This window comes from Capricornis sumatraensis, chromosome 23, assembly GCF_032405125.1.
Source record: "Capricornis sumatraensis isolate serow.1 chromosome 23, serow.2, whole genome shotgun sequence".
In the NCBI taxonomy this organism is placed as follows: domain Eukaryota; kingdom Metazoa; phylum Chordata; class Mammalia; order Artiodactyla; family Bovidae; genus Capricornis; species Capricornis sumatraensis.
This window is the reverse complement of record NC_091091.1, coordinates 33,001,779-33,027,169: the sequence shown is the minus strand read 5'-3', so window position 1 is coordinate 33,027,169 and position 25,391 is coordinate 33,001,779. Positions and strand designations below refer to the sequence as shown.

Genomic DNA, 25,391 nt, shown 5'->3' with positions numbered 1-25,391 from the left:
ATGTGTCCTGTGTCACTTGAATTACAGTTCTGGACCTGTCACTCCACAGAAACCCCTGCAAGCATTTCTTCTTCCCTAACGTCACTCCCAGTTGGGAAAGAATGGAATAGGGAGAAGTGCAATAGCAGTTAAAAAAAAAAAAAAAAAAAAGAGGAAGGAGAGCTGTGTTATGCTGTAGCTAGGAGTTCCTGTTTGAAGTTATCTACAGATGGTCGAACAAGCCACAGGCTTCCCCCAAGTGGAAAGCTTCCTTTGCTTTTTGATGTGGTAACACTGACACGCCTAAGCCCCATCCCCTCTGATGCCCATCTGTCCTCAGCCCTTCCCCTGATTCTCTCCAGGGCCCTCCTTTCCTCTGTGGTTTGGATGGCCAGAGCCAACATTACTTATCTGGCTCCTGACATACTGACTTTTCAAGCTAGCAGAAGGACACCTTCTGCCTTCATACTTGCTTGCAAGCTCCCAGGACCAGCCTTGGTACCTAAGTTGTAACCACCCCATGCTCACCTTTGGGTTTTGCTCCTTTGAAGATTTGGGGCAGCATGTCTTAAGTCTTGTTTTCTTTGGATAAAGTCCCAGAATGACCCCTTCTACTCTAAATTCATGTTTTTGGTCAACGATGTTTATTGCTATGAGTCTTTCAGATTACCCCTATAGTCTACAAATAATTTTTCTTCTCATTATTCCTTCCATTTAAAATATTTTATTTTTCTGCCATATATTCTGCTTTTCAAGCATAAGTCTACTCCAGTCCTAGGGTCTCTGCATTTGCTCTTCTTTTTTGCCTGAAACGCTATCCCACAAATTTGAAATGGTCATGTATTGCTTCTAGGTAGGATCTCAACTCCAATGTCATTTCCCCAGAGGTTCTCTAGGATCACCCTATTGGACCTCAAACACTATCATAGACCCTGGTTTCTCTTCTTCACATCACTGTCAGCTTTCTTAAACAGTCCTGGTCCATTTTGGTCCATTGCCTCTATTAAACTGATGCTTTCACTGGAATGGGGATTTTTGTTTTGTTCATTGTGGTGCTTCCAATGCCTGCATCATGCTTGGCACAGAGGAAACTTTCAATGAGTAACCGGTTACTGAATAAATGATCAGTTTTCTAGTTCAGAATTATCTGTTCTACATACTCTCAGTTGACTCGTTTTTCCCTTAGTAAAATTCCCCCACCCACAAGCTCTCCAATCTTAGATCATCAAAAATCACTCTGGACAATCTTGAGCCATGCATTCCCAATCAATATTTTGACAATATTGGTTTTGGGATAACGGATGGTGAAAGGATATATTTCTAACACATCAAAAGCTGGTCAGGATCAGGCTATTCCTCCAGGTTTAGAGGAAGCTACAGGATGGATCTTATCAGATGAGGTCATCTACAGTGTTCAGTGGGAAAAAAATCCAGCCTAGAAATATGTAATTCTGTTACTCTGGATTTCTGGAATTCAAAGGACAATAAGACAAATTATCTTTGCTTTTAAGCTTGAAGAACTAATTATTTTTCTATGCAATAATGAATATATATTGCAATTATAAGCTATTTACAAAAAAAAGTTGCCTTCTAGAAAGTGGCCCACTCATTTGGGTTTAACTGGTTTTTGTGTTCTCCTGCATGTATGGGCTCATTCTGTGCTGATAGAAAGCTCATTAAAAGAGAGTCCAGGGTCCCCAAGTTCTTATACCCAATTAATCAACATTCTTCCATCCTGAATTACCTACTGTCTCCTAGAGACTATGTCACAAGTCTTCACAACTCATAATGACTCCAGAGGGGCCTGTGTGTTATTTAGCAGGCTGTATATGAAAGTTCTGCTTTCTTGGTTGGGCTTTAAGTTCTCACCCAGCCTTCACTGTTATTTCCCTTAACTTTCTGCCACCTTCAGTTCAGGAGGGCTTCATTTCATTCCTCAAAGGCTTTCCTGCTGGCTCAGCAGTGAAGAATCTGCCTGCCAATGCAGGAGATGTGGGTTCAACCCCTGGGTGGGGAAGATCCCCTGGAGAAGGAAATGGCAACCCAGTCCAGTATTCTTGCCTGGGAAAATCTCATGGACAGAAGAGCCTAGTAGGATACAGTCCATAGGGTTACAAAAGAGTCAGACATGATTTAGCAACAACAACAGCAACAACATTTCATTCCTTAACTGAATAGTTAATATGTACAGACAAATTTCAAAATAAGGGCAAAAGATCAATAGGACTTTACAAACCAATAGCCTCATGAGTACGCTTGGGAGGAAGTGAGAAACTTTTCCTTAATATGCAATGCATGTGAACCACATAAGTGTTCTATTGAAAGATCCTTCACCTACTTTCCTCAAGAACTAAGGAGTTTTCACCTTCCCTTATACCTTTACTCTTATGTAGCAAATAGAGTTTTCTTCTACTAAAAAATAAAAGATAATATGATTTGAGACAACAAACTTGTTTTGCAAATCTAGCCAGAGGAAAAGCTGATAATGAGGACAGGGAACTATACTCAGCATCTTATAATAACTTATAATGAAAGAGAATGTAAATTAAAGAGTATATATATTTACATACATAGGAATAACTGAATCACTTTGCTGTATACCTGAAACTAACACAACATTGTAAACCAACTATATTTCAATAATATTTTAAATAATAATAATTTTTTAAAGGCAGATACAGAAAAGCATTCATTCTTAAAGAGGGTAAACCTCAACTAACCATGCTGTTATTATTTTTATTTTTTTTTTACGACAATCAATATTTCTTGCTCATCTTTCATCCAGGATCCAGGTACCCATGCTGTTTTAAATCATTCAAAAATTAAAAGGACCAATAATCAGTTATATCCAAGATAAAATTTGTTGTCGTATTTCCCAATTTTAAAAAAAGTAGCTGAGAGGGGAATCCTAAAATTCCTCTAAAGAAATAAGAGGCAATTATGAGATATGTCAATAAGGTGTCATCTCATCGCAGTCACTCTTATCCAACTCTTTGGACTATAGCCCACCAGGTTCCTCTGTCCATGGGATTTTCCAGGCAAGATACTGGAGTGGACAGCTATTTCTACCTCTAAAGGATCTTCCCAACCCAGGGGTCAAACTCATGTCTCTTGCATCTCCTGCATTGCAGGCAGATTTGTTGTCTGCTGAGCCATCAGGGAAGGCTTCAGTAAGGTGGCCAGTTACCAAACCACTAGTCAGAAAATCAATAGCTTTCCTATATTTTGAAAATAATGGAAAAGATGCCATTCCCAATAGTGTATAAAAGAATAAATGTGTAAAATCCATATTTAAAAAGTGAAACCTTGAAAAAAATGGAAAGATATACTTGAAATAGTCAAGAGGTCTTATCTTCCTAAATACATCTATACATTTAATGCAACCCTAATAAAGACTAACAAGATTTTCATGGGAAACTAAGAAGTTAAAGCTCACCCAGAAAAGTAAAACTTACAGAAAATAGAAAATTTTTGAAAAATCACCGGAATTGGGTGGGTAGCAGTGAAGTAAACATTACCAAATTTGCTTACTACGGAAATTTTCTCTTGGTTATCAATAGACAAGTCTTTGTAACAAGATAATCCTGAAATAACCTCAGTGGACGCTATCATCATGTACTAAATTGCAGTCCAAATTTAGATAGATTTTTTTTTCACTTCTAGTCAATGTGTTGAAACAACTGACTAGCCATTCAGACAGAATACCTAAAGCTGATTTCTGTCTTACCCCTAAAACAAAAATACAAGGACTTCCCTGGTAGTACAGTGGATAAGAATCCACCTGCAAATGCAGGGACACGGGTTCAATCCCTGGGCTGGAAGTGTTAGGTAGGTAGAACAGGGAAAAGGAGTCTAAAATGGCAGTGGCTACAAGACAAGGAAGGGAAAAGCCTGCAAAAATGAAACAAAAGAAGGTCCCAGGACCGGAGTGCGGACCTCAGGTAAAACAAACAACACTCCTGGCTGGCCCAGTTTACATAAGACAGGCCCAGGGAGAGATAAACATAGAAATAGAAGAGCCAGAGCCAGCTCCCTCTCTCTCTCCCACGCGCTGGGGCGCTCTTCTCCTCGTGTCTTTAGATCTACGTGCCCTCACGCCTCGAAGATGGATTTTCCTGCTATCTTCTAAATAAAATAGAGCTGTAACACTGAGTTGTAACACTGATTTGTCTAAGAGCTACAACATGGTCCATTCGAGACCTGAGAGCTATAACACAGTCTATCCAAGACCTGAGAGCTGTGACACGCCGAGGGGGCTTTAATGTCCATCACTCCAAATCTTTGTTGTGACGAGACAAAGAATCGAGGAATGTACACTTGCGTGACAGAAGGATTCCACGTGCTGCAGAGCAACTAAGCCCATGTGCTACAACTACTGAGCCCGAGGGTGGCAACTACTCAGCCTATCCGCTGCAGATCCCAGCCTGCGATCTGGAACGAGAGATGCCACAGCAGTGAGAAGCTTGCGGACCTCAACAAGAGAGTAGCCCTCGGTGGCTGCAACTAGAGAAAGCATGTGAGCAGCAGCAAAGACCCAGCACAACCAAAAATAAGTTATTTTAGAAAATACATTGAAGATGGACCAAAGACGAGATATAAAACATTGAAAGCTATGAGAGAACCGGAGGATAAAAAATATGAGAGAACTGTTTTTTATAATCCTGACATGGAGAGGACTCAAGACAGACATAAAACCTAGAAGCTGTGCAAGGAAAATGTTGGCTTATACAAAACTTTAAAAGATACTTGCCCTGAAGAAAATATATCAAAGACAAAGTCAAAGAGCAACTGGGAATAGTATCAAATATTCCAGGTAGGCAAAGAGTTCATTTCCTCAGTAGAAATGCTTAGAAGTCAAAGAAAAACAGCACATACCCCAGTAAAACAAAGAGCAGAGGGAATGACCAGAAAGTTCAAAGCAAAACAAACAGGCTACTTAAAATGGGGAAAGACATTCAACTTCACTTACAGTTTTTTAAAATGCAAATCTAAATGAAATCCCATTTCCCCATCCTTTAGATTAGCAGTGATGAAGCAGTATTAAATGCAGGATCAATCATGGAGATGTAAGTTGGGGCAGTCTCCTTAAGGATGTGTCTATTGTCTGAAACCATGATTTAAATTATGTGCCTTTTGACCTAAGGACATGACTAGTAATTTATCTTGTAGAAAAGACCTAAGTTCAATAAAGCGCATCTCTTTAAGTGGCTGAGTCATGGGTTAGGAATGTGGATTCTGAGTCAGGTTGCAGCCAATCTTTGTGATCACCTTTGTGACCTAGGGTAAATAACTTCTGTGTACTTCTGCGTCTATAAAATGGCATTACTAATGTCTCCCTCATAAGACTATCCTTATGATTAAAGAAGTTAATGTACCTGTGTTGTGCCTAGAACAATGCCTCACCCACAGGCTCAGGTATTAGCTATTATGGTCATCATCATTAAATTTATAGGATTGTTGATAATATCAGACACCAGAAAAGCCTTCCTTGATAGAATAACCAGATAAATTATACCACTTACATACAACAGAATTATTGGCAGGTATTAGAGAGAATTCTGGAGGAGGAAATGGCAACCCACTCTGGTATTCTTGTTGGAAAAATCCCATGGACAGAGGAGCCTGGTGGGCTATACTCTGTGGGGTCACAAAGAGTTGGACACGACTAAGCAACTGAGCACATTAAGAAAAATAAAGCAGATCTGTATATATTGATAAGGAAAGAACTGTGTGAAATACCAGGCTTCCCAGGGGGCACTAGTGGTAAAGAACTCCTGCCTGCCAATGCAGGAGACATAAGAGACGTGGGTTCGATCCCTGGGTCGGGAAGATCTCTTGAAGGAGGGCATGGCAATCCACTCCAGTATTCTTGCCTGGAGAATTCCATGGACAGAGGAGCCTGGTGGGTTATAGTCCATAGGGTCACAAAGAGTCAGACACAACTGAAGCGATGTCACACACACACACACACACACACACACACACACACACACACGAAATATCACCAAGTACTGCGAAGAGCCGACTCATTGGGAAAAAACCCTGATGCTGGGAAAGACTGAAGGCAGGAGGAGAAGGGGATGACAGAGGATGAGATGGTTGGATGGCATCACTGACTCAATGGACATGAGTTTGAGCAAGCTCCAGGAGATAGTGAAGGACAGGGAAGCCTGGTGTGCTGCCAACCATAGGATCACAAAGAGTCGGATACGACGGAGCAACTGAACAACAACAGAGGGAAAAACTGCTTGGGCAATGTGGTGTATGCTTTTGTGTCCCTGAAAGAATAATCCTCATAGGAAAAGACAGACTGAAGAGGAGTTTTTATGAATGGATTTTCTAGAAACGTTTGAGTATTCAATCATTCAGCCTAAAATATTTAAGGGCTTGTCTCCATATCATTGGCCTCCTTGGTGGCTCACATATCATTAGCATCATTCCAGGTGCTGGGGAGATAGTTTACCTTCCACAGTATTCTATAATCTAGTTCTTGTTCAGGTTTGCTGTTGAACTCCCCAGTAAAATACAACCCCAGTAGGTCATGGAACTCTGCTCAGTGTTATATGGCAGCCTGGATGGGAGGGGAGTCTGGGAGAAAACGGGTGCATGCATATGTATGGCAGAGTCCCTCTGCTGTTCACCTGAAACTATCACAACACTGTTAACTGGCTATTCCCCAAATACAAAATGAAAAGTTAAAACTACAGTAGGGAAGTGGTTTGCCATTCCCTTCTCCAGTGGACCAAATTCTGTCAGTTCTTGAGAACCCCATGAACAGTATGAAAAGGCAAAATGATAGGATACTGAAAGAGGAACTCCCCAGGTCTGTAGGTGCCCAAGATGCTACTGGAGGTCAGTGGAGAAATAACTCTAGAAAGAATGAAGGGATGGAGCCAAAGCAAAAACAATACCCAGATGTCGATGTGACTGGTGATAGAAGCAATGCCCGATGCTGTAAGAGCAATATTCCATAGGAACCTGGAATGTTAGGTCCATGAATCCAGGCAAATTGGAAGTGGTCAAACAGGAGATGGCAAGAGTGAACGTCGACATTCTAGGAATCAGCGAACTAAAATGGACTGGAATGGGTGAATTTAACTCAGATGACCATTATATCTACTACTGTGGGCGGGAATCCCTTAGAAGAAATGCAGTAGCCATCATGGCCAACAAGAGTCTGAAATGCAGTACTTGGGTGCAATCTCAAAAATGACAGAATGATCTCTGTTCATTTCCAAGGCAAACCATGCAATATCACAGTAATCCAAGCCTATGCCCCAACCAGTAACGCTGAAGAAGCTGAAGTTGAACAGTTCTATGAAGAACTACAAGAGCTTTTAGAACTAACACACACAAAAGATGTCCTTTTCATTATAGGGGACTGGAATGCAAAAGTAGGAAGTCAAGAAACACCTGATGTAACAGGCAAATTTGGCCTTGGGATATGGAATGAAGCAGGGCAAAGGCTAATAGAGTTTTGCCAAGAGAACGCACTGGTCATAGCAAACACCCTCTTCCAACAACACAAGAGAAGACTCTACACATGGACATCACCAGATGGTCAACACCGAAATCAGATTGATTATATTCTTTGCAGCCAAAGATGGAGAAGCTCTATACAGTCAACAAAAACAAGCCTAGGAGCTGACTGTGGCTCAGATCATGAACTCCTTAATTGCCAAACTCAGACTTAAATTGAAGAAAGTAGGGAAAACCACTAGACCATTCAGGTATGACCTAAATCAAATCCCTTATGATTATACAGTGGAAGTGAGAAATAGATTTAAGGGCCTAGATCTGATAGATAGAGTGCGTGATGAACTATGGACAGAGGTTCGTGACATTGTACAGGAGACAGGGATCAAGACCATCCCCATGGAAAAGAAATGCAAGAAAGCAAAATGGCTGTCTGGGGAGGCCTTACAAATAGCTGTGAAAAGAAGAGAAGCAAAAAGCAAAGGAGAAAAGGAAAGATAAAAGCATCTGAATGCAGAGTTCCAAAGAACAGCAAGAAGAGATAAGAAAGCCTTCCTCAGTGATCAATGCAAAGAAACAGAGGAAAACAACAGAATGGGAAAGACTAGAGATCTCTTCAAGAAAATTAGAGATACCAAGGGAACATTTCATGCAAAGATGGGCTTGATAAAGGACAGAAATGGTATGGACCTAACAGAAGCAGAAGATATTAAGAAGAGGAGGCAAGAACACACAGAAGAACTGTACAAAAAATATCTTCAAGACCAAGATAATCACAATGGTGTGATCACTTACCTAGAGCCAGACATCTGGAATGTGAAGTCAAGTGGGCCTTAGAAAGCATCACTACGAACAAAGCTAGTGGAGGTGATGGAAGTCCAGTTGAGCGATTTCAAATCCTGAAAGATGATGCTGTGAAAGTGCTGCATCCAATATGCCAGCAAATTTGGAATACTCAGCAGTGGCCACAGGACTGGAAAAGGTCAGTTTTCATTCCAATCCCAAAGAAAGGCAATGCCAAAGAATGCTCAAACTACCGCACAATTGCACTCATCTCACACGCTAGTAAAGTAATGCTCGAATTTCTCCAAGCCAGGCTTCAGCAATACTTGAACCATGAACTTCCAGATGTTCAAGCTGGATTTAGAAAAGGCAGAGGAACCAGAGATCAAATTGCCAACATCCGCTGGATCATGGAAAAACCAAGAGAGTTCCAGAAAAACCTCTATTTCTGCTTTATTGACTATGCCAAAGCCTTTGACTGTGTGGATCACAGGAAACTGTGGAAAATTCTGAAAGAGATGGGAATACCAGACCACCTGACCTGCCTTTTGAGAAACCTATATGCAGGTCAGGAAGCAACAGTAAGAACTGGACATGGAACAACAGACTGGTTTCAAATTGGAAAAGGAGTACGTCAAGGCTGTATATTGTCCCCCTGCTTATTTAACTTCTATGCACAGTACATCATGAGAAATGCTGGACTGGAAAAAGCACAAGCTGGAATCAAGATTTCCAGGAGAAATATCAATAACCTCAGATATGCAGATGACACCACCCTTATGACAGAAAGTGAAGAGGAACTAAAGAGCCTCTTGATGAAAGTGAAAGAGGAGAGTGAAAAAGTTGGCTTAAAGCTCAACATTCAGGAAACGAAGATCATGGCATCTGGTCCCATCACTTCATGGGAAATAGATGGGGAAACAGTGTCAGACTTTATTATTGGGGGGCTCCAAAATCACTGCAGATGGTGATTGCAGCCATGAAATTAAAAGATGCTTACTTTTTCCTGCGGTCATGTATGGATGTGAGAGTTGGACTGTGAAGACGGCTGAGCGCTGAAGAATTGATGCTTTTGAAGTGTGGTGTTGGAGAAGACTCTTGCGAGTCCCTTTGACTGCAAGGAGATCCAACCAGTCCATTCTAAAGGAGATCAGCCCAGGGCGTTCTTTGGAAGGAATGATGCTAAAGCTGAAACTCCAGTACTTTGGCCACCTCATGGGAAGAGTTGACTCATTGGGAAAGAGTCTGATGCTGGGAGGGATTGGGGGCAAGAGGAGAAGAGGACAACAGAGGATGAGATGGCTGGATGACATCACCAACTCAATGGATGTGAGTTTGAGTGAACTCCAGGAGATGGTGATCGACAGGGAGGTCTGGCGTGTTGGGATTCATGGGGTCGCAAAGAGTCGGACACGACTGAGTGACTGAACTGAAGTGAACTGATAGTAGGGAAAGGATTGAGGGGACAGCAGTGGGGTGAGTTTTAATTGAGGAGGTTAGTGTAGGTCTCACTGGGAACATAGCACTTGAGGAGATATTTAATCTGTAACAGTCATGCTTAAAGATAAAAACAACTTACATGTGAGCTACTCTGTATTATCCCTCCTCCAACTCAGGCAGCTGACTTAGAAAGTTCCACCACCTTGGCTGGAGACCTCTCACAGGACTACGCCTGAGAAGACAGCCTCATCCTCATTTCTAGAACTAAACCTCCCTCATCACTAAAGCCACATTCCATTAGCAGCCTCTTCCCGACGCTCCCTTCACCCGCCAGTCTGGACAGCAGCTCCAAGAGTAACCAAATCAATGCCCTTAGCCGATAAGAAACCAAAGGTGAAGTTTGAGTCACGGGGCCAAAGGGTACCCGAAATTGCATCTTGCATCATTCTCAGCAGTTGCTGAGAACAGAGGCTGGCGTGACATCCTGACTACAAGACTTCAGATAACTTCCCAGCCACTCACCAGCGCCCAGGTGCTCAGGCCACTGCCTCGCTCTAGCCTCTAGGCTTTTCCACCGCACAGGGCTGGTTGGGGAGGGATGTCCCCAGGCAGACGGGAAAGGGCCTCTTTTTACCTTCCACAGGATTATTCATGTGGGGCCAAGCAGGAAGACACCAATACCAAATGGGGTCCCTGTTAAATCCCCAAGGACAGCGAAGAAGTCATTTCCAGCCATGGAAATATTCTGTGAGCACTTAAATAATTAAAACAGGACAGATATACCAGTCTCCCAGACCTTGCTTTTCCTAGCCCCGTTCCCAGGCCATACCCAACAGTTCCAGTTTGTCGGGCAGCTGGCAGAAAGAAGGGGATGGCTGGCCTTGGGACAGGTCCCCTGGCCCACTAACTGTAAACAAATCCTCAGGGTTGTGATGTATACACACGGGAGATGTCTCTGCTGCCAAATGGCACAAGAAAAGCTATTGTATTGGAGTTGAATCTGCTCTGTCCTTGGGTTTGGGTTTTGCATGTTTCCTGGGGTTCAGCAGACAACTTGGGCTGCAAGCACCCCTAGGCAGAGACTGTCTCAGCCCAGAGTGCCAGAGAGTCACCCTCCCCTTTTGCTCATCATTGTCACAAGTTCAGAGAAGGGCAGGGTTGAGGGGGTGGTCTAGGGGAGGAAACAGTTTGCAAAATTCAACTCTGCATTGAACATGACGGTTGCCTATGCCCAGTGGGGCAGGGAGTGCAGGTAGGGATGGGGCAGAGTCAGTTAGCCCTCTTCAGAAATGTCACATCTGGGACTTCCTGCCATAGCAAGGGCAATGCTCAACAGCCTGATCTGAGTGAGGTCAAGCTTCCCTCATCCTGCAAGTATTCAAATACTTACTGCATGCCAGGCAGTGGGTTCAGCAATGGGGAAAGTACATTCAGAGTTCCTAGTCCATCAGGAGATAAAGCCACTTCCCCAGGTGGGAAACAAATATTTTGTGAAATGTATCCTGGCTCTGGGAGCATCTGCTGAACTGGACAAAGTGTGTGTGTGGCAAGAGATAGATTTATCCTCTGTACTTTAAATTTACATATCATTTCCTTTGAATAAGGCAAACTAAGATCTTGTTTGTATACATGGGTGTATACCCAGCAATGTACCATGTGTATTCAGCATTGTGCCGTGTGCAGAGGGCCAAACACTTAGAAGACACAGCTCCTGCCCTCTGGGGACTTATGGGTCCATCAAACAATAAAAGCACTTATAGAAGGATGCAGTGTGGGAGATGAGCTAATGAATTTGAAGGAGAAGCCAGTGTAGACTGGAGACGGTGAGCTACCTCCAAGGAGCACTAGCTCCTCAAGGATGTGTGGTCCTTGATCCCTTGGCTTTATTGCCAATAGCCTTTTGTCCAGGGTCAATCAAGGATGACCACCCCACAAAGGAAGACAATGGCTGCTAAGATCCCAACTAAGATTCCAACCAGGGTAACTGTCACCAAACCATCTTTCTCCACTGTTGTGTCTCTCCATCCACTCTTCCATGGCGAGAGTGGTCACCACACTAGGCAGGATAAACCTCCAGGGAAGAGAGAAGGAGGAATACCCAGATGTTGGGTGAGAGATGGGGCCTGGTTGGAGACACAAGAGCAGGACAAGCATGAAGGGAAAGGGTGAATGAAGGGGAATGGTGAAGAGGCACCAGGGAATCTGCCTTTAGTTGAGAGGGAAAAAGAAAAGGCTTCCACGTGACTGAATAAGACAGTGGGGCCGTGTATAGACACGGCAGCACAGGAGTCATTCAGTTCCCGAGCGCCAGAGAGCCCTGGGGTGCCAACCTTGACCAGTTGGGTTGGGTAGAATTTACCAGGAAAGCCCTCGTTAAGTCAAATTCCAAAATCATCTTACCTCAGTCCATGAGAATAGTACAGAAGGGTTGCTGACCCACTCATAACCTGGTGACAGGCGGTGACAAATCCCACTGGATTTCAGATCAACTCAGTCAGCTTTGATCTACTACAAGTCACAGTCCAGCTGCCCAACCCCAAAGAAAGCCTTGTTTCAGTAAACATTTCCAAAGGCCTCCCAAGCTTATTGCTGACCAAGTGAATTATGAGAGCATGGAGGTCAGCAGAGCCAGTACCGTCTACTGGAGTTGATAAGAGCCTGTACAAAGATAGGCTGGACAAAGTGCTAGGACTAAGTCACTGCAGGCCAGGATAAAGACAGGCTGATGCAAGAGATTGGGAAAGAGGCCTCTTTGCAGAATTACTCTTCGCACTACTGGTTGGGCCAATGGTTAGGGCTCACCAGACTCAATGTGCAAGTGGCCTCAGGCCACACCACAGGGAGGGAACACAACTCCACCCAGCAGCAGATAATTGGATTAAAGACTTACTGAGGCTGTATAAGGACAGAGGTTCCTGACATTGTCCAGGAGACAGGGATCAAGACCATCCCCATGGAAAAGAAATGCAAAAAAGCAAAATGGCTGTCTGGGGAGGCCTTACAAATAGCTGTGAAAAGAGAAGCAAAAAGCAAAGGAGAAAAGGAAAGATAAAAGCATCTGAATGCAGAGTTCCAAAGAATATCAAGGAGAGATAAGAAAGCCTTCCTCAGTGATCAATGCAAAGAAATAGAGGAAAACAACAGAATGGGAAAGACTAGAGATCTCTTCAGGAAAATTAGAGATACCAAGGGAACATTTCATGCAAAGATGGGCTCAATAAAGGACAGAAATTGTATGGACCTAACATAAGCAAAAGATATTAAGAAGAGGTGGCAAGAATACACAGAAGAACTGTACAAAAAAGATCTTCATGACCCAGATAATCATGATTGCGTGATCACTCACCTAGAGCCAGACATCCTGGAATGTGAAGTCAAGTGGGCCTTGGAAAGCATCACTAAGAACAAAGCTAGTAGAGGTGATGGAATTCCAGTTGAGCGATTTCAAATCCTGAAAGATGCTGTGAAAGTGCTGCACTCAATATGCAGCAAATTTGGAAAACTCAGCAGTGGCCACAGGACTGGAAAATGTCCGTTTTCATTCTAATCCCAAAGAAAGGTAATGCCAAAGAATGCTCAAACTATCGCATAATTGCACTTATCTCAGACACTAGTAAAGTAATGCTCGAAATTCTCCAAGCCAGGCTTCAGCAATACGTGAACCGTGAACTTCCAGATGTTCAAGCTGGATTTAGAAAAGGCAGAGGAACCAGAGATCAAATTGCCAAAATCTGCTGGATCATGGAAAAACCAAGAGAGTTCCAGAAAATCATCTATTTTGCTTTATTGACTATGCCAAAGCCTTTGACTATGTGGATCACAGGAAACTGTGGAAAATTCTGAACGAGATGGGAATATCAGACCACCTGACCTGCCTCTTGAGAAACCTATATGCAGGTCAAGAAGCAACAGTAAGAACTGGACATGGAACAACAGACTGGTTCCAAATAGGAAAAGGAGTACGTCAAGGTTGTATATTGTCACCCTGCTTATTTAACTTCTATGCAGAGTACATCATGAGAAACGCTGGACTGGAAGAAGCACAAGCTGGAATCAAGATTGCCGGGAGAAATATCAATAACCTCAGATATGCAGATGACACCACCCTTATGGCAGAAAGTGAAGAGGAACTAAAGAGCTTCTTGATGAAAGTGAAAGAGGAGAGTGAAAAAGTTGGCTTAAAACTCAACATTCAGCAAACAAAGATCATGGCATCTGGTCCCATCACTTCATGGAAAATAGATGGGGAAACAGTGGAAACCGTGTCAGACTTTATTTTGGGGGGCTCCAAAATCACTGCAGACGGTGACTGCAGCCATGAAATTAAATGACGCTTACTCCTTGGAAGAAAAGTTATGACCAAGCTAGATAGCATATTGAAAAGCAGAGACATTACATTGCCAACAAAGTTCCGTCTAGTCAAGGCTATGGTTTTTCCTGTGGTCATGTATGGATGCGAGAGTTGGACTGTGCAGACGGCTGAGCGCCAAAGAATTGATGCTTTTGAAGTGTGGTGTTGGAGAAGACTCTTGCGAGTCCCTTGGACTGCAAGGAGATCCAACCAGTCCATTCTAAAGGAGATCAGCCCAGGGCATTCTTTGGAAGGAATGATGCTAAAGCTGAAACTCTAGTACTTTGGCCACCTCATGGGAAGAGTTGACTCATTGGAAAAGACTCTGATGCTGGGAGGGATTGGGGGCAGGGGTGTGAAGAGGATGACAGAGGATGAGATGGCTGAATGGCATCACTGACTCGATGGACATGAATCTGAGTAAACTCCGGGACTTGGTGATAGACAGGGAGGCCTGGTGTGCTGCAATTCATGGAGCCGCAAAGAGTCGGACACGACTGAGTGACTGAACTGAAGTGAACATGTCCTTGCCCACCAGAACAAGACTCAGTTTCCCCACAGCCAATCCCTCCCATCAAGAAGCTTGCACAAGCCTCTTATCCTTATCCATTAGAGGGCAGACAGAAAATCACAATCACAAGAAAACTAAGCAAACTGATCACATGGACCACAGCCTGGCTAACTCAATGAGATTATGAGCCATGTCAGGTAGGGCCACCCAAGACAGGTCATGGTGGAGAGTTCTGACAAAACATGGTCTGCTGGTGAATGGAATGGCAAACCACTTCAGCATTCTTGCTTTGAGAACCCCATGAACAGTATGAAAAGGCAATGTGTAAACAGCAAGCTTTATTCCCCAAAGTCTCAGCTCCAGTGGTAAAGGCCCTATCCTTTTCCGGTACCTGAGTATTAGCACTACCATCTACCAGATAGGTGGCCCTGTTTGATTTCTCCTAGTTTGACAGTTACTTAATGTCACTGAGCATCAGTATCCCTCCACTGCACTCCAGAAGGGGCAGGTTAGTATACTTGCTTTGGATAAATCTTGCAGTACACTGTCTGGGACATGGGACACCCTCAGTGAAGACAAGCTTCCTTTTTGCCTCTTCCACTTAGCTCAATTTCCAACTCCTTGTCAATATCAGATGTTCTATTTTGAGATGTCCCCAAAGTGAAGAGTTGATCATGGACTTTGTACTGTAACTGCCCTTCGATTTATATGCAAATATATTACAATCCCCTCATTTGCATTCAAACAGAGGATTTCTAATTGGAGACCAGGTGGTCTCCCTCAACCTTGTGAAACTCCCGCACCCTCCCACAGCCACCTCCACCTCTTAGAGTAGAATGACCCGTGGAGAAACCCAGAGATCTACAACCAGCTCCCCAACAGAGGGTGGGTACCATGGCCTGGCAACAGCAGTCCAAGGGCTGCCTAACCTTCTGAGCTCCAAAGCTCTTATTTATCTTCATGACATGTATTAAGAGCCTGGGAAATACCAGGCTCTGTGCCAGGGGAGGAATAAGAAGTGCCTCTCTGATCTCAGGATGCACAGTTACACGTGGGAGGAAACAGACCAGGATATGTCTACAACAGGGTGCGGTGAGAGTAAAAGCAAAGGCTGACCTCAGGGCTGCTGCAAACACGTCACCCTGGCAGGATGGTTCCAGACATGGGTCACCTGAGGTCATATCTCAAATGGGAGTCAGTTCATCTGCTGGCCAGGCATATGAGACAGACAGAAACAGAAATCACATTCCTGACTTCTGAGAAATCTCCAAATCCTGGTTTAGGAATTCACCTGCCAAGAAGTGGGAGTTGTTTTTTTGAGGGGGGTGGGGTTCAATCATGTAACTTTATAAAATGAACCACTTAAAAGTGAACAATTCAGTGGGCACTTAGTACATTTATAATGTTGTACAACCACCGCTATCTAGGTTCAAAACACTTTCGCCATCCCCAAAGGAAATCCCCTCCCCATTAAGCAGTTACTCTTCTTTCCTCTCCATCCCTGGCAACCACCGATGGATTTGCTTTCCACTGCCATGGACATGAAGTGGGAGGATTTTCAAGAAAGAAATTTCTCCTAGTTTCTTACTGTTAGGTCCATGCACTAAACTAGACTCATCAGAGATGGAGGCAGAGTTTGCTTTCAGAACTAAATGAGCCAGATTCCACTCCAGTCTTTTCATACTGTATCCAGCTTGTTCCATCTTGGTTTCCCCATCTACAATAAAACATACCTACCTCATAGGACTGTTTTTGAAGATCAAGAGATGAAAGCCCCATAAAACAGCAAACACAGCACTGCCCCCCCAGTAAATAGTCAATGAATGATAGCTGTATTATTTGCATTCTAGAAAAATGTCAACCTAAATAGTCTCCAATAGATACATGAAGTCAATAGCTACCTACCTACCTACCACCTACATCACCATATATAAGAATCTTTTTACAAGTGAAAATATTTAGGAAATCCAAAGAAAGGCTAACTCGACACAGAGGTGGATGGAACATGTCTTTTAGCATCGCATGGACTGTAGCTTCAATTCCAGCTGACAACTGGCTTCACCTCTCTGAGCCTGCTCTCTTCACCACCTATCTCCTAATATTGTCTTAGTTAATGTCAGAGTACCCATGATGATCTGGTGCTTAACTGGCTTCCTCTTCCCTCTCCCGCTTCATTTCTATATATTTTCTCCTCCCCTAACCCCCAGCCTACTTCTTTTATCTGGAGCCCCCACTGCACGTTTAACATTTAGGCATCAATGATATACTGATATTATTTTAGGTGTCATTGCCCCCAGAGAGTTAGAATATGACTTGAAGAAAAGATTATTTTAGGTCAGGACCTCAACAAATATACTTGGCTGAAGCATCCTGTTTGGTCTGGATAATATTTAGGGAAAAAAAAAAATTACATTGAATGAATGAAGTTGCTTAGCCGTGTCTGACTCTTTGTGGCCCCGTGGACTGTAGCCTACGAGGCTCCTCCATCCGTGGGATTTTACATGCAAGAATACTGGAATGGTTTGCCATTTCCTTCTCCAGGAGATCTTCCCGACCTAGGGACTGAATTGGACTGTGTTTATCTGGGGTGTGCCTGCCTTGCATTCTGTCAGAATTTGCCACCCCGACATGCATCTTATTTCATATAATCTACTTTACTTAGCTCTATTGTCTGTCTGTTCTATAATTATTTGTGACTCTTGTTTTATTTCTGGTTCTGTTCCTTTTTTTGTGCCAACTGCATAAGTGATACTTACAAGATGTTGTATGACGTCTCTTCCAAGACTATTCAGTGTTCAACCTCAAATATTTATCAATTGGAGGGAAAAACCATAAAGTAACTCCCATGCTGGAATATAGAGGGCAGTATCCCCCAAACCTATGACTCCTTTTTAAAATTTTTAACTGAATCAATCTTTTGTTTTTAAATTAAATTAAATCTAGCTTAATTTTATTACTTTTGAAGACTACCAATTACCTACAAATCGGAGTTTAGATTCAATCCTGCTTTTCAAATCACCAAAAAGACAGATACCCACAGAAGGGAGTAAGCCCCAGTCATGAAATCCCTTCCCAACACTCACTCCTTGAAGGCCAACTTGTGGCCCTGCCCTTTAAAATAGACCCAGCTTCATCCAGAAACCATTCATTCCATCCGTCACACATCCAGCAGCTCTTCCCCTTGGAAGGTCTCAAAATCCATCAGGAAAATCGAGGGCACCCTCCAGCCCAGATCCCTGAGTCGGGAAGATCCCCTGGAGAAGGAAATGACAACGACTCCAGCATTCTTACCTGGGAAATTCCACGGACAGAGGGGCCTAGCATGCCCTGGGGTCACAAAGAGTCAAACAGGACTCGTAGCAGCCTTCTCTTCCCTCCCAGCGCAGCCCAGGGGAGCTATGGGCAGAGCCTCAGGTCCTCAGAAAGGGGTCTGGGCTGTGGTTCCCTTCCCCAAGAGAGGCAGGAGAAAAGAAAACCAATTCCTGCTCCACATTCCTCCTCCCCCTTGACCTTCTTAATGAGAAGGGTTTTAAAAAGTCCTTCAGAGACCGGGGAGAAAGCAAGTGCCGACACGTGCTTGGGACACAGGAAGTTCCAAGCTCCCCAGAGCTGGGGGTCAGGATGCTCCCCCAGGCTTCTGCCCCACACCCACAAGACCCCTTGCCAAATACACCTCCAGCTGCCCCCTTACCCTGTGAGGGGACCACATCTCTTGGTGCTCCCAGCGAACGGAACCCCCTGGCTCTGAGTGCCGGTGAGTCCTGGCACATGAATCGCTGTAAGTCCTCACCCCTCGCCTCAGCTCCTCCAGGGTCAGGAGGGCTTCAGAGCATCCCTGCAGGCCGAGGATCTCTGGTTCCAAGCGGTCAGCCCCGAGTCTGAGCTGCCCTGAGTCAGGAGTCAGGCCACAGCGGGCTTCTAACGTGCTCGGGGACTTCACTTCCTGGTTTTTCTTTCACAACAGAAAGTGGAAGTGTTCTGACCAGAAGGAGAAAAGCCGCCAAAGCTCCTCTGGCTGGGTTTCAGAGCCTTTACTGGCAATCCCTGAGGGCTGATACAGCAGCCAGCCTGCATTCACAGAACTCACGCTCTGCCTGCCTGATGACGGAGAACCAGACGGAGATGATGGAGGTGCCCCTCGCAGACCACCCCTGTCAGAGAGGTGAGGTCCCTGCTGGATTCCCAGGACAATGGGGTCCAACCACAGGGCACCTCGGCCCCCACATCCTTCCCAGGACCATGGGGACACCTGGAGGCCAGTTCTGCTGGCCTGCCGTGCATGTTGTCGCCTCTGCCCAGTCCCCGCTTGCCTGCCTCAGATCTTGGAGCCGTGCTGAAAAAGCCAGCCAAACAAGCACATCAAGAACCACAGGGACAGCGTGGAGAGTCTGTTTGTTTCCTCTGACACATCCTCTTCAGACCTCCAATGTTTAATTAAAAATGTTTGCCGCTCGCACCCTCACCTCCCAGAGAAAATCTGAGAAATTGTAAAATCAGGAATCCACAAGCACATATGCCATTAGCTGTCAGACTGATTCTGCATCTCACAGGAGCCTCTGAAAAACTTCGCTGTACACTCGTGAGACAACAACAGTGAAAAGGCAAGCTACTTCTTGATATTATTGTAAAAGGGGCTTCCCTGGTGGCTCGCTGGTAAAGAATCTGCCTGCAATTCAGGAGACACAGGTTGGATTCCTAGGTTAGGAAGATCCCCTGGAGGAGGAAATGGCAACTCGCTCTAGTATTCTTGCCTGGGAAATCCCATGGACAGAAGGTCCTGGTGGGCTATAGTCCATGGGGTTGCAAATGAGTTGGACATAACTTAGTGACTAAACCATAACAATTATTATAAGAATTGCTTTGAACGTGAAGACACCTTGAAAGCGTCTTGAGGACTGGTCTTCAGGGCATCAGGACCCACAGCAGTCTCATCAGATTCACCTATGGCTGTGGCTGCAGAAGGGCATGGGAGTTTCTATTCTCAGATTTGAAGGCAGAAAAAAGTGAATTCTCCTAGCCCTTCCCAACCCCGCCTCTCCCCACCACCTCTCAGACACCCCAGAATTAAGCAGCACTTTCCCCAGCCTCAGTCCCTTTAAGAAGGCTCAAAGTAAATCCAACAAGAGCTCCAGTCTTCACTAGAGGTGTATTAGGATTCCCTCTCTACACAGAGGAGTTCCTCAAAGCTTCCAACCATAAGAACCAGAGTGAGCTGTGCCCCAATCTCAGAGAACATAAGAGCTGGTCCCTTGACCTCATGGGATCCCACTTTAGACATGGAAGAAAGCTGAAGTAGGTTAGGATGAGGGTGTCCCTGCACCCCGCCTTTCCATCTTTGGGTTCATCTCTTGGCTGGAGGAACACTTGTCTTTGCTAAGTTTCCAAGCTCATCTCCCCAGGGGCAGCTCCCTCCAGCAAAGAGCAGATGATGGCAGAGTGGGTGTCGAGTCTCAGCCATTCTAATGCTGCTGGGCTTTTCCCTGGGTGCTTTCTTCTTTTACCAACCAGATGAAGAACTTAGAACCAGGAGAAGATGGTTTCCTCCAGGATCAAACGCTCAAGTTTGGAAGAGTCTGGGTGGTTCTAAAGCTCTAGCACCTGGAGGTGCATTCTTGTTCAATCCTACACACACCAGGGACACTGCCAATTTTTGAGGGAACGATGGACAGTTTTCACAGCACTCAAGAATTCTGCATCAGGCAGCTTACTGATCAGGACTCAGATTCTCGCCCCACTTCCTCTTAGCTATGCAGCCCAGGTCATGCTGTTTAAGAGCCCAGAGGCATGTTATTCACCTGTGATATGGGAATGATACCCCCTTACCTTACAGGAAGTAATGAGCCAATGTATATCACACATCTAGTACAGACCCCAGCATCAGATAGCAAGTCTGCTCCCTGCTTCCTTCCAAATGGGAGGGGCTGCAGCTGTCGGATGGCCTTTCCAATCATACAGACATTTCAAAATGGAAGATGAAGGAGACCTACATCTTGCTTTGGCTATAACCCTTAAAGCTTTTAAGTCTGTTTTATTTGCACTTAGTGAAATCAACCACTCTCTTTTCCAAGGCCATCTCCTGCTAGCAGTTCAGATTCCTTCCATGTCTCCACTCCCCTTTGGCAGCTGATTTTTTTTTGCCTCCCATGCAGGTCAACTAAGATCACTGTGCAAACAAATGCTGTTTCATCTTGTAAAAGAGCCTTAGGCTGAGAATAGGCACACGTCCAACTTTCTTCTCCCCGATCACCCCCATCTCTATTATCCCATATCATATAAGCTATAGAGCGGGTAGCATTATTGCAGTTTACCTTGTAAGAGTCTGCTCACTTCCGGGTTCCAAGAAATGTGCCCCTCACAGCTGTCTGTACTGGTTCAGCACCACATTCAAAAGCCTCTGCCTTTTCCTTAGCGCTGGAGTTGGGACCACACATGAAGCCAGCGTGTATCGTACTGACAGTAGCTAACCAGCTCTCCTGGAACCTTTGAACCTATTGCAATAGAGGTTCAAAGTTAGACATTACCTATTTAAACATTTGCACAGTAACCTCTGGCAGTGAGAAGTGTAGGATTTGGCAAAAGGTTAAAACAGGAGATTGTTATGCAATGGGCTTTAGAGGAAGAAAAAAAAGGAGAGAGAATGGAAGGGAGAGAGAGAGTCCTCAGCTCAGAAAGCTAACTTTTAACAAGCAAAACCTTTTATAAAGCCCATACCTTGGGGAAGGGGAGGAGGTAAACAAAGCTTTGCACGTTCATTTTGGGCAGAATTCCTGAGATTGTGATAGGAAGAGGAAGGTCTAAGTAACCTTAGAGGGAAACCTTAGTTTCCTCTAAGAGGGGAGAAATGCTCCTTGATTTTAGGGGGAGAGAACATTGAGACACCACTCTAAGTGGATACAGTTTAAGATTTGGATAAGCAGAGGTCTGTCTTTTAAAGATAAGCCTTCTTCTGGAATGGGCTGGTGACCCTTCTAGAATTACAATGTTTTCAAGTCACTCTAGAAGCTAGACAGAATCTAGATAGGCATAGCTGGGTCAGATTTAGAACCCAGAATGATGGGTACAGCCTGCACCACCCACAGCTGGGCGAGCACTGAAGAAGCAGGGTTGCTAAGGCATCACAGTTCAGCCTATCCTCCTCTCTCTTTCATTTAGAGTCACTAGTCATCAGTCTCCAGTCCAAAATCTTCGAGATTGCAAGGCATCATCACTAAGCAAAAATGCTGGGTGGGCATGCAAGCAACTCTGGGGAGCAATCTCTATTTTGTAGATGAGGCCAATGAGACCTTTTCAGGTGAAAAAAGTCACCCAGCATCATGCAGTCAGTTAGCAGTCAAGGCCAGACCTGACCCAGAGCCACAGACCACCACCGCAGAACCTTTGCATGGGGTTGCTTTGTTGCTAAATGTTCATTTCACCACTAGCAGATCTCAAATACTTGAACACTTTCTGAGTATCAGGCCTGCAGAAATTCGTGGAAATGCTGCATTAGGTTTCTGCTCACTGAATTTGGTCAGGCGGCCAATATCTAAATCAGAAGGCAACACCACTTCCTGCTGACTCGGCCTGAGGAGTCGTCAAGTCCTCATTAACAGTAAGAGGTCTTAGGTGGCCAGAATCTCATCTAGGTTGTCGGCATATTAACCCGCAGCCCTAAGCCTGCGCTAGGACCTGAAACAAAAAGTCTTCTAAGAGGTAGCTTAGACAAAGATACAGTTCAATGGGAACTGGGGGCTGGATTCTCACTTGACTGGGGTAATGTCAACCTGTGTTAAGTAGCAACCCACTGAACCCCTGGCTGACATCACACTTGCCTGAGAGCACGATGCTCTGAGTGGTTCCCAAACTCCAGGGAGCCATATATTTCCCTGGAGAGCATGTTATGCTGATGCTGGGCCCATGCTGGCATTTCTGACTCAGTAGGCCTGGGTCAGGGCCCTAGAATCTGCATTACTAACAACTCCAGGTGATGTGGAGGCTGCTGATTTGGGGACACACTTGGACCACCACTGCTCCAAGCAGCCACCCCATCTTCCATGTGCTCAACTACTGGACTGTTAAAAAGAACTCTGCATAGGGTCATTTTGGCTCTGGTGACCCTATAATTGGAAGGACAACTTGACGCAGAGTGGAACTCATGACGTGCCCTAGAAGAGAGGTGATGCTCAAGACCAGCGAGGGGCCAAGACCTGGAGGGTGCTTTGACACCAGCAGGAAGTATTGCCTCTCACTCTTCTTTATGTAAATCAGCGCTGGCATCCTAGCTGGATGACCCATGTGGGTATGAGTGTGGGTGTGGAAGGGGCACCCCCTGATCTAACAACCATAACTTTATTCTCCAGGGCAGCTGAGACCCCAAAAGATGAAGCAGCTAGCTACGGTGAGTCATCAGTTTAGTAGGAGAGGGGAGTCCCGAACCCAGGCTTCCACTGCCTAGCAGGCCACACTGTCTCCAGCTCAACTCTGGTTTCCTACAGTCTCTCTCTTCAAAAACCCACGTGTTCAACAATGCTTTGCAACACCCTCCACATGTCCCTCCCTTCACATAGTCATTTGCATTGAGAAGTCAATAAAAACCAAGCCCCTTGCCAATCCAGGCATCCCATTGCCTCTAAAAAGTGCAGATCTTCATTGTTTTATGTCTTTCATGGGTGAGGTGTCCGAGGTAAGGAGTCTGACGCAATAGCTGTATTTCTGATACGCTCGCTGCTCTGGTCTGCAGGAGGGGAGTGGTATACACTCTTCCCCCTTTTGTAGGGACAAAGGAACCACACATCTCATTTACAATAGTTTGAGAAGACCAGAAGCCAACATTCCAGAGTTTTGTAACATAGTCTGGAAACAGCCAAGATACCTCATGTGATAGGGCTGGCAGGCCGTTGGAAGTAGAAACCAGGTTTCCTATATTTTTAAAGTGGGGAAAGCCAGACCTTCTAAGCTGGCCAACTTTACACTCTGCATTTATATAGCTCCTCTCAATTTATAAAACACCTGCAGACTAACTCTTAGCAAACCTGTGAAGGATAAGGAGGGACAACACCTTCAGGGGCCACCAGGAGCCAAGCTCCATGACAAGTTCATTTGGCCCTCACAGTAAATCTGCCAGGTCGTTATTTGTACGGATGAAAAGAAGAAGGCTCAGAGCAGGTGCATTACCTTCCTAAGAAGATGATGATGATGACGGGACCAAGCATGTTTTTTAAAAATATTTTCAGGCTATTTTGCAAAGCTGGGTGGTTCACAGCTTGTTCCTGAAAAAGAGACCTTGTTTTGAGAGCAGGTTTGGTGGCAAGGCAGATTTTAGAGCAGGTTGGGAGGCATGAATCAGTCAGGGAACCAAATATTATTTAAAGGTCTTTGGGGTGTTTCCAGATTTCAGACATCACCGAACCTTTAAGAAGTCCCTCTAGAGGAAAGTGGAATTTCTCCTTTGAATAAAGCCTCGGCCCTCAGAATATAGATGACTCATCTCGCATTTCTGGCTCCTCTGCTTTAGAAGACTTCACTGGGTTCAGATTCCGGAATAGCTGCTCCACAATGCTCACCATCGGCATTCTGAGGGAGGGCAAAGAAGGAAGCTGGAGATGAGAAGGGGCGGCACAGGATGGGTGGAGTAGCTGAGACGTGTGGTGCCTGGCAAACACTTATCAAGGAAGGATCTGAGGCTGTTTCGACTGCTAATCCAAGACTTTAGAAGTCAGGCAACATGACCCAAGAAAAAAGAGAAGCAGAGTGCTAGAGCTATGGTGGTGGTTTAGTTGCTCAGTCATGGTCAACTCTTGCAACCCCGTGGACTGTAGCCCACCACGCTCCTCTGTCCATGGAATTCTCTAGGCAAGAATACTGGAGTGGGAAGAATCCTAGAGCTATAGGCTGAACCTATTCCTGTTGACTCCTGTCTAATGAATCAGACAGGAAAGAGATGTCATGTCCCTCCCAAGAGTCAGTTGGACAGCAGGGCAGAGGGTGCAATGGTACAAACTGGGTGAAATGTAAGCTGTGGTGGAGCGACCTTTAGCTTCCCACACGGCAGAGCTGACTTCAAAGTCTTCCCTTCCACTGAGATGTGAAAAGGAAGGGACAAAGTTCCCTCAGCTTGACAGAGCTGCCTTAATTGACTATTCTGATTATCAGAATCCCAACCTACCTTTTCCTTGGTTATCTGATGTTTCAAAAGGCTAAGGGTACACCTTCAGGGGAGCACTCTTAGGTTCCCAGGTCAGCTCCGTTCCGAAGGCCTTTGAAATGATTGTGAATATTGTTGAGCACTTCCCATGAGGCCCTGCTGGGCTGAACTGTCTGCAATACCTCATTTCATCTTACAGCAGTCCGATGAAGAAGTTATTATCATTTTGCAGAAGAGGGAAGGCTAAGGGAGGTCAGGTTAACTCACTCAAGGCACGTGGCTAAGAGTTGGCAGAGTCTTAAAGGCAGATTTTGAGTTCAGGTAGTCCTGAGTCCTTAGCCCAAGAACATTGATTAAGGATGACTCATTCCATGTACTCATCCCATGGTGTTGGAGAAGACTCTCAAGAGTCCCTTGGACTGCAAGGAGATCCAACCAGTCCATCCTAAAGGAAATCAGTCCTGAATGTTCATTGGAAGGACTAATGTTGAAGCTGAAACTCTAACCCTAACCCTAACCCTACTTTGGCCACCTGATGCGAAGAGCTGACCCATTTGAAAAGACCCTGATGCTGGGAAAAATTGAAGACAGGAGGGGAAGGGGATGATAGAGGATGAGATGGTTGGATGGCATCACTGACTCAATGGACATGAGTTTGGGTAAGCTCCGGGAGTTGGTTATGGACAGGGAGGCCTGGCATGCTGCAGTCCATGGGGTTGCAAAGAGCC

At 44.9% G+C, this 25,391-nt stretch overlaps 1 protein-coding gene across 4 annotated transcripts in view; it reads right to left on the bottom strand.

The window, feature by feature from the left end:
• Positions 1 to 20,976, bottom strand: part of ACSL5 (acyl-CoA synthetase long chain family member 5) — a 59,281-nt gene extending 38,305 nt beyond the window's left edge. Inside the window, exon 1 of one of the 4 annotated variants that reach the window (XM_068961410.1) lies at positions 20,849 to 20,976. Coding sequence is in view for 2 of the 4 variants with exons in the window: in XM_068961409.1 (XP_068817510.1) it covers positions 18,232 to 18,310 (79 nt within the window). In the remaining 2 variants the exon portion in view is untranslated. Of the gene's footprint in view, positions 1 to 12,078; positions 12,100 to 18,231; positions 18,450 to 20,848 lie in introns of those variants that run through there. The other 3 variants (XM_068961412.1, XM_068961409.1, XM_068961411.1) reach the window with 3 other exon arrangements.
• Between the last annotated feature and the right edge of the window lie 4,415 nt (positions 20,977 to 25,391).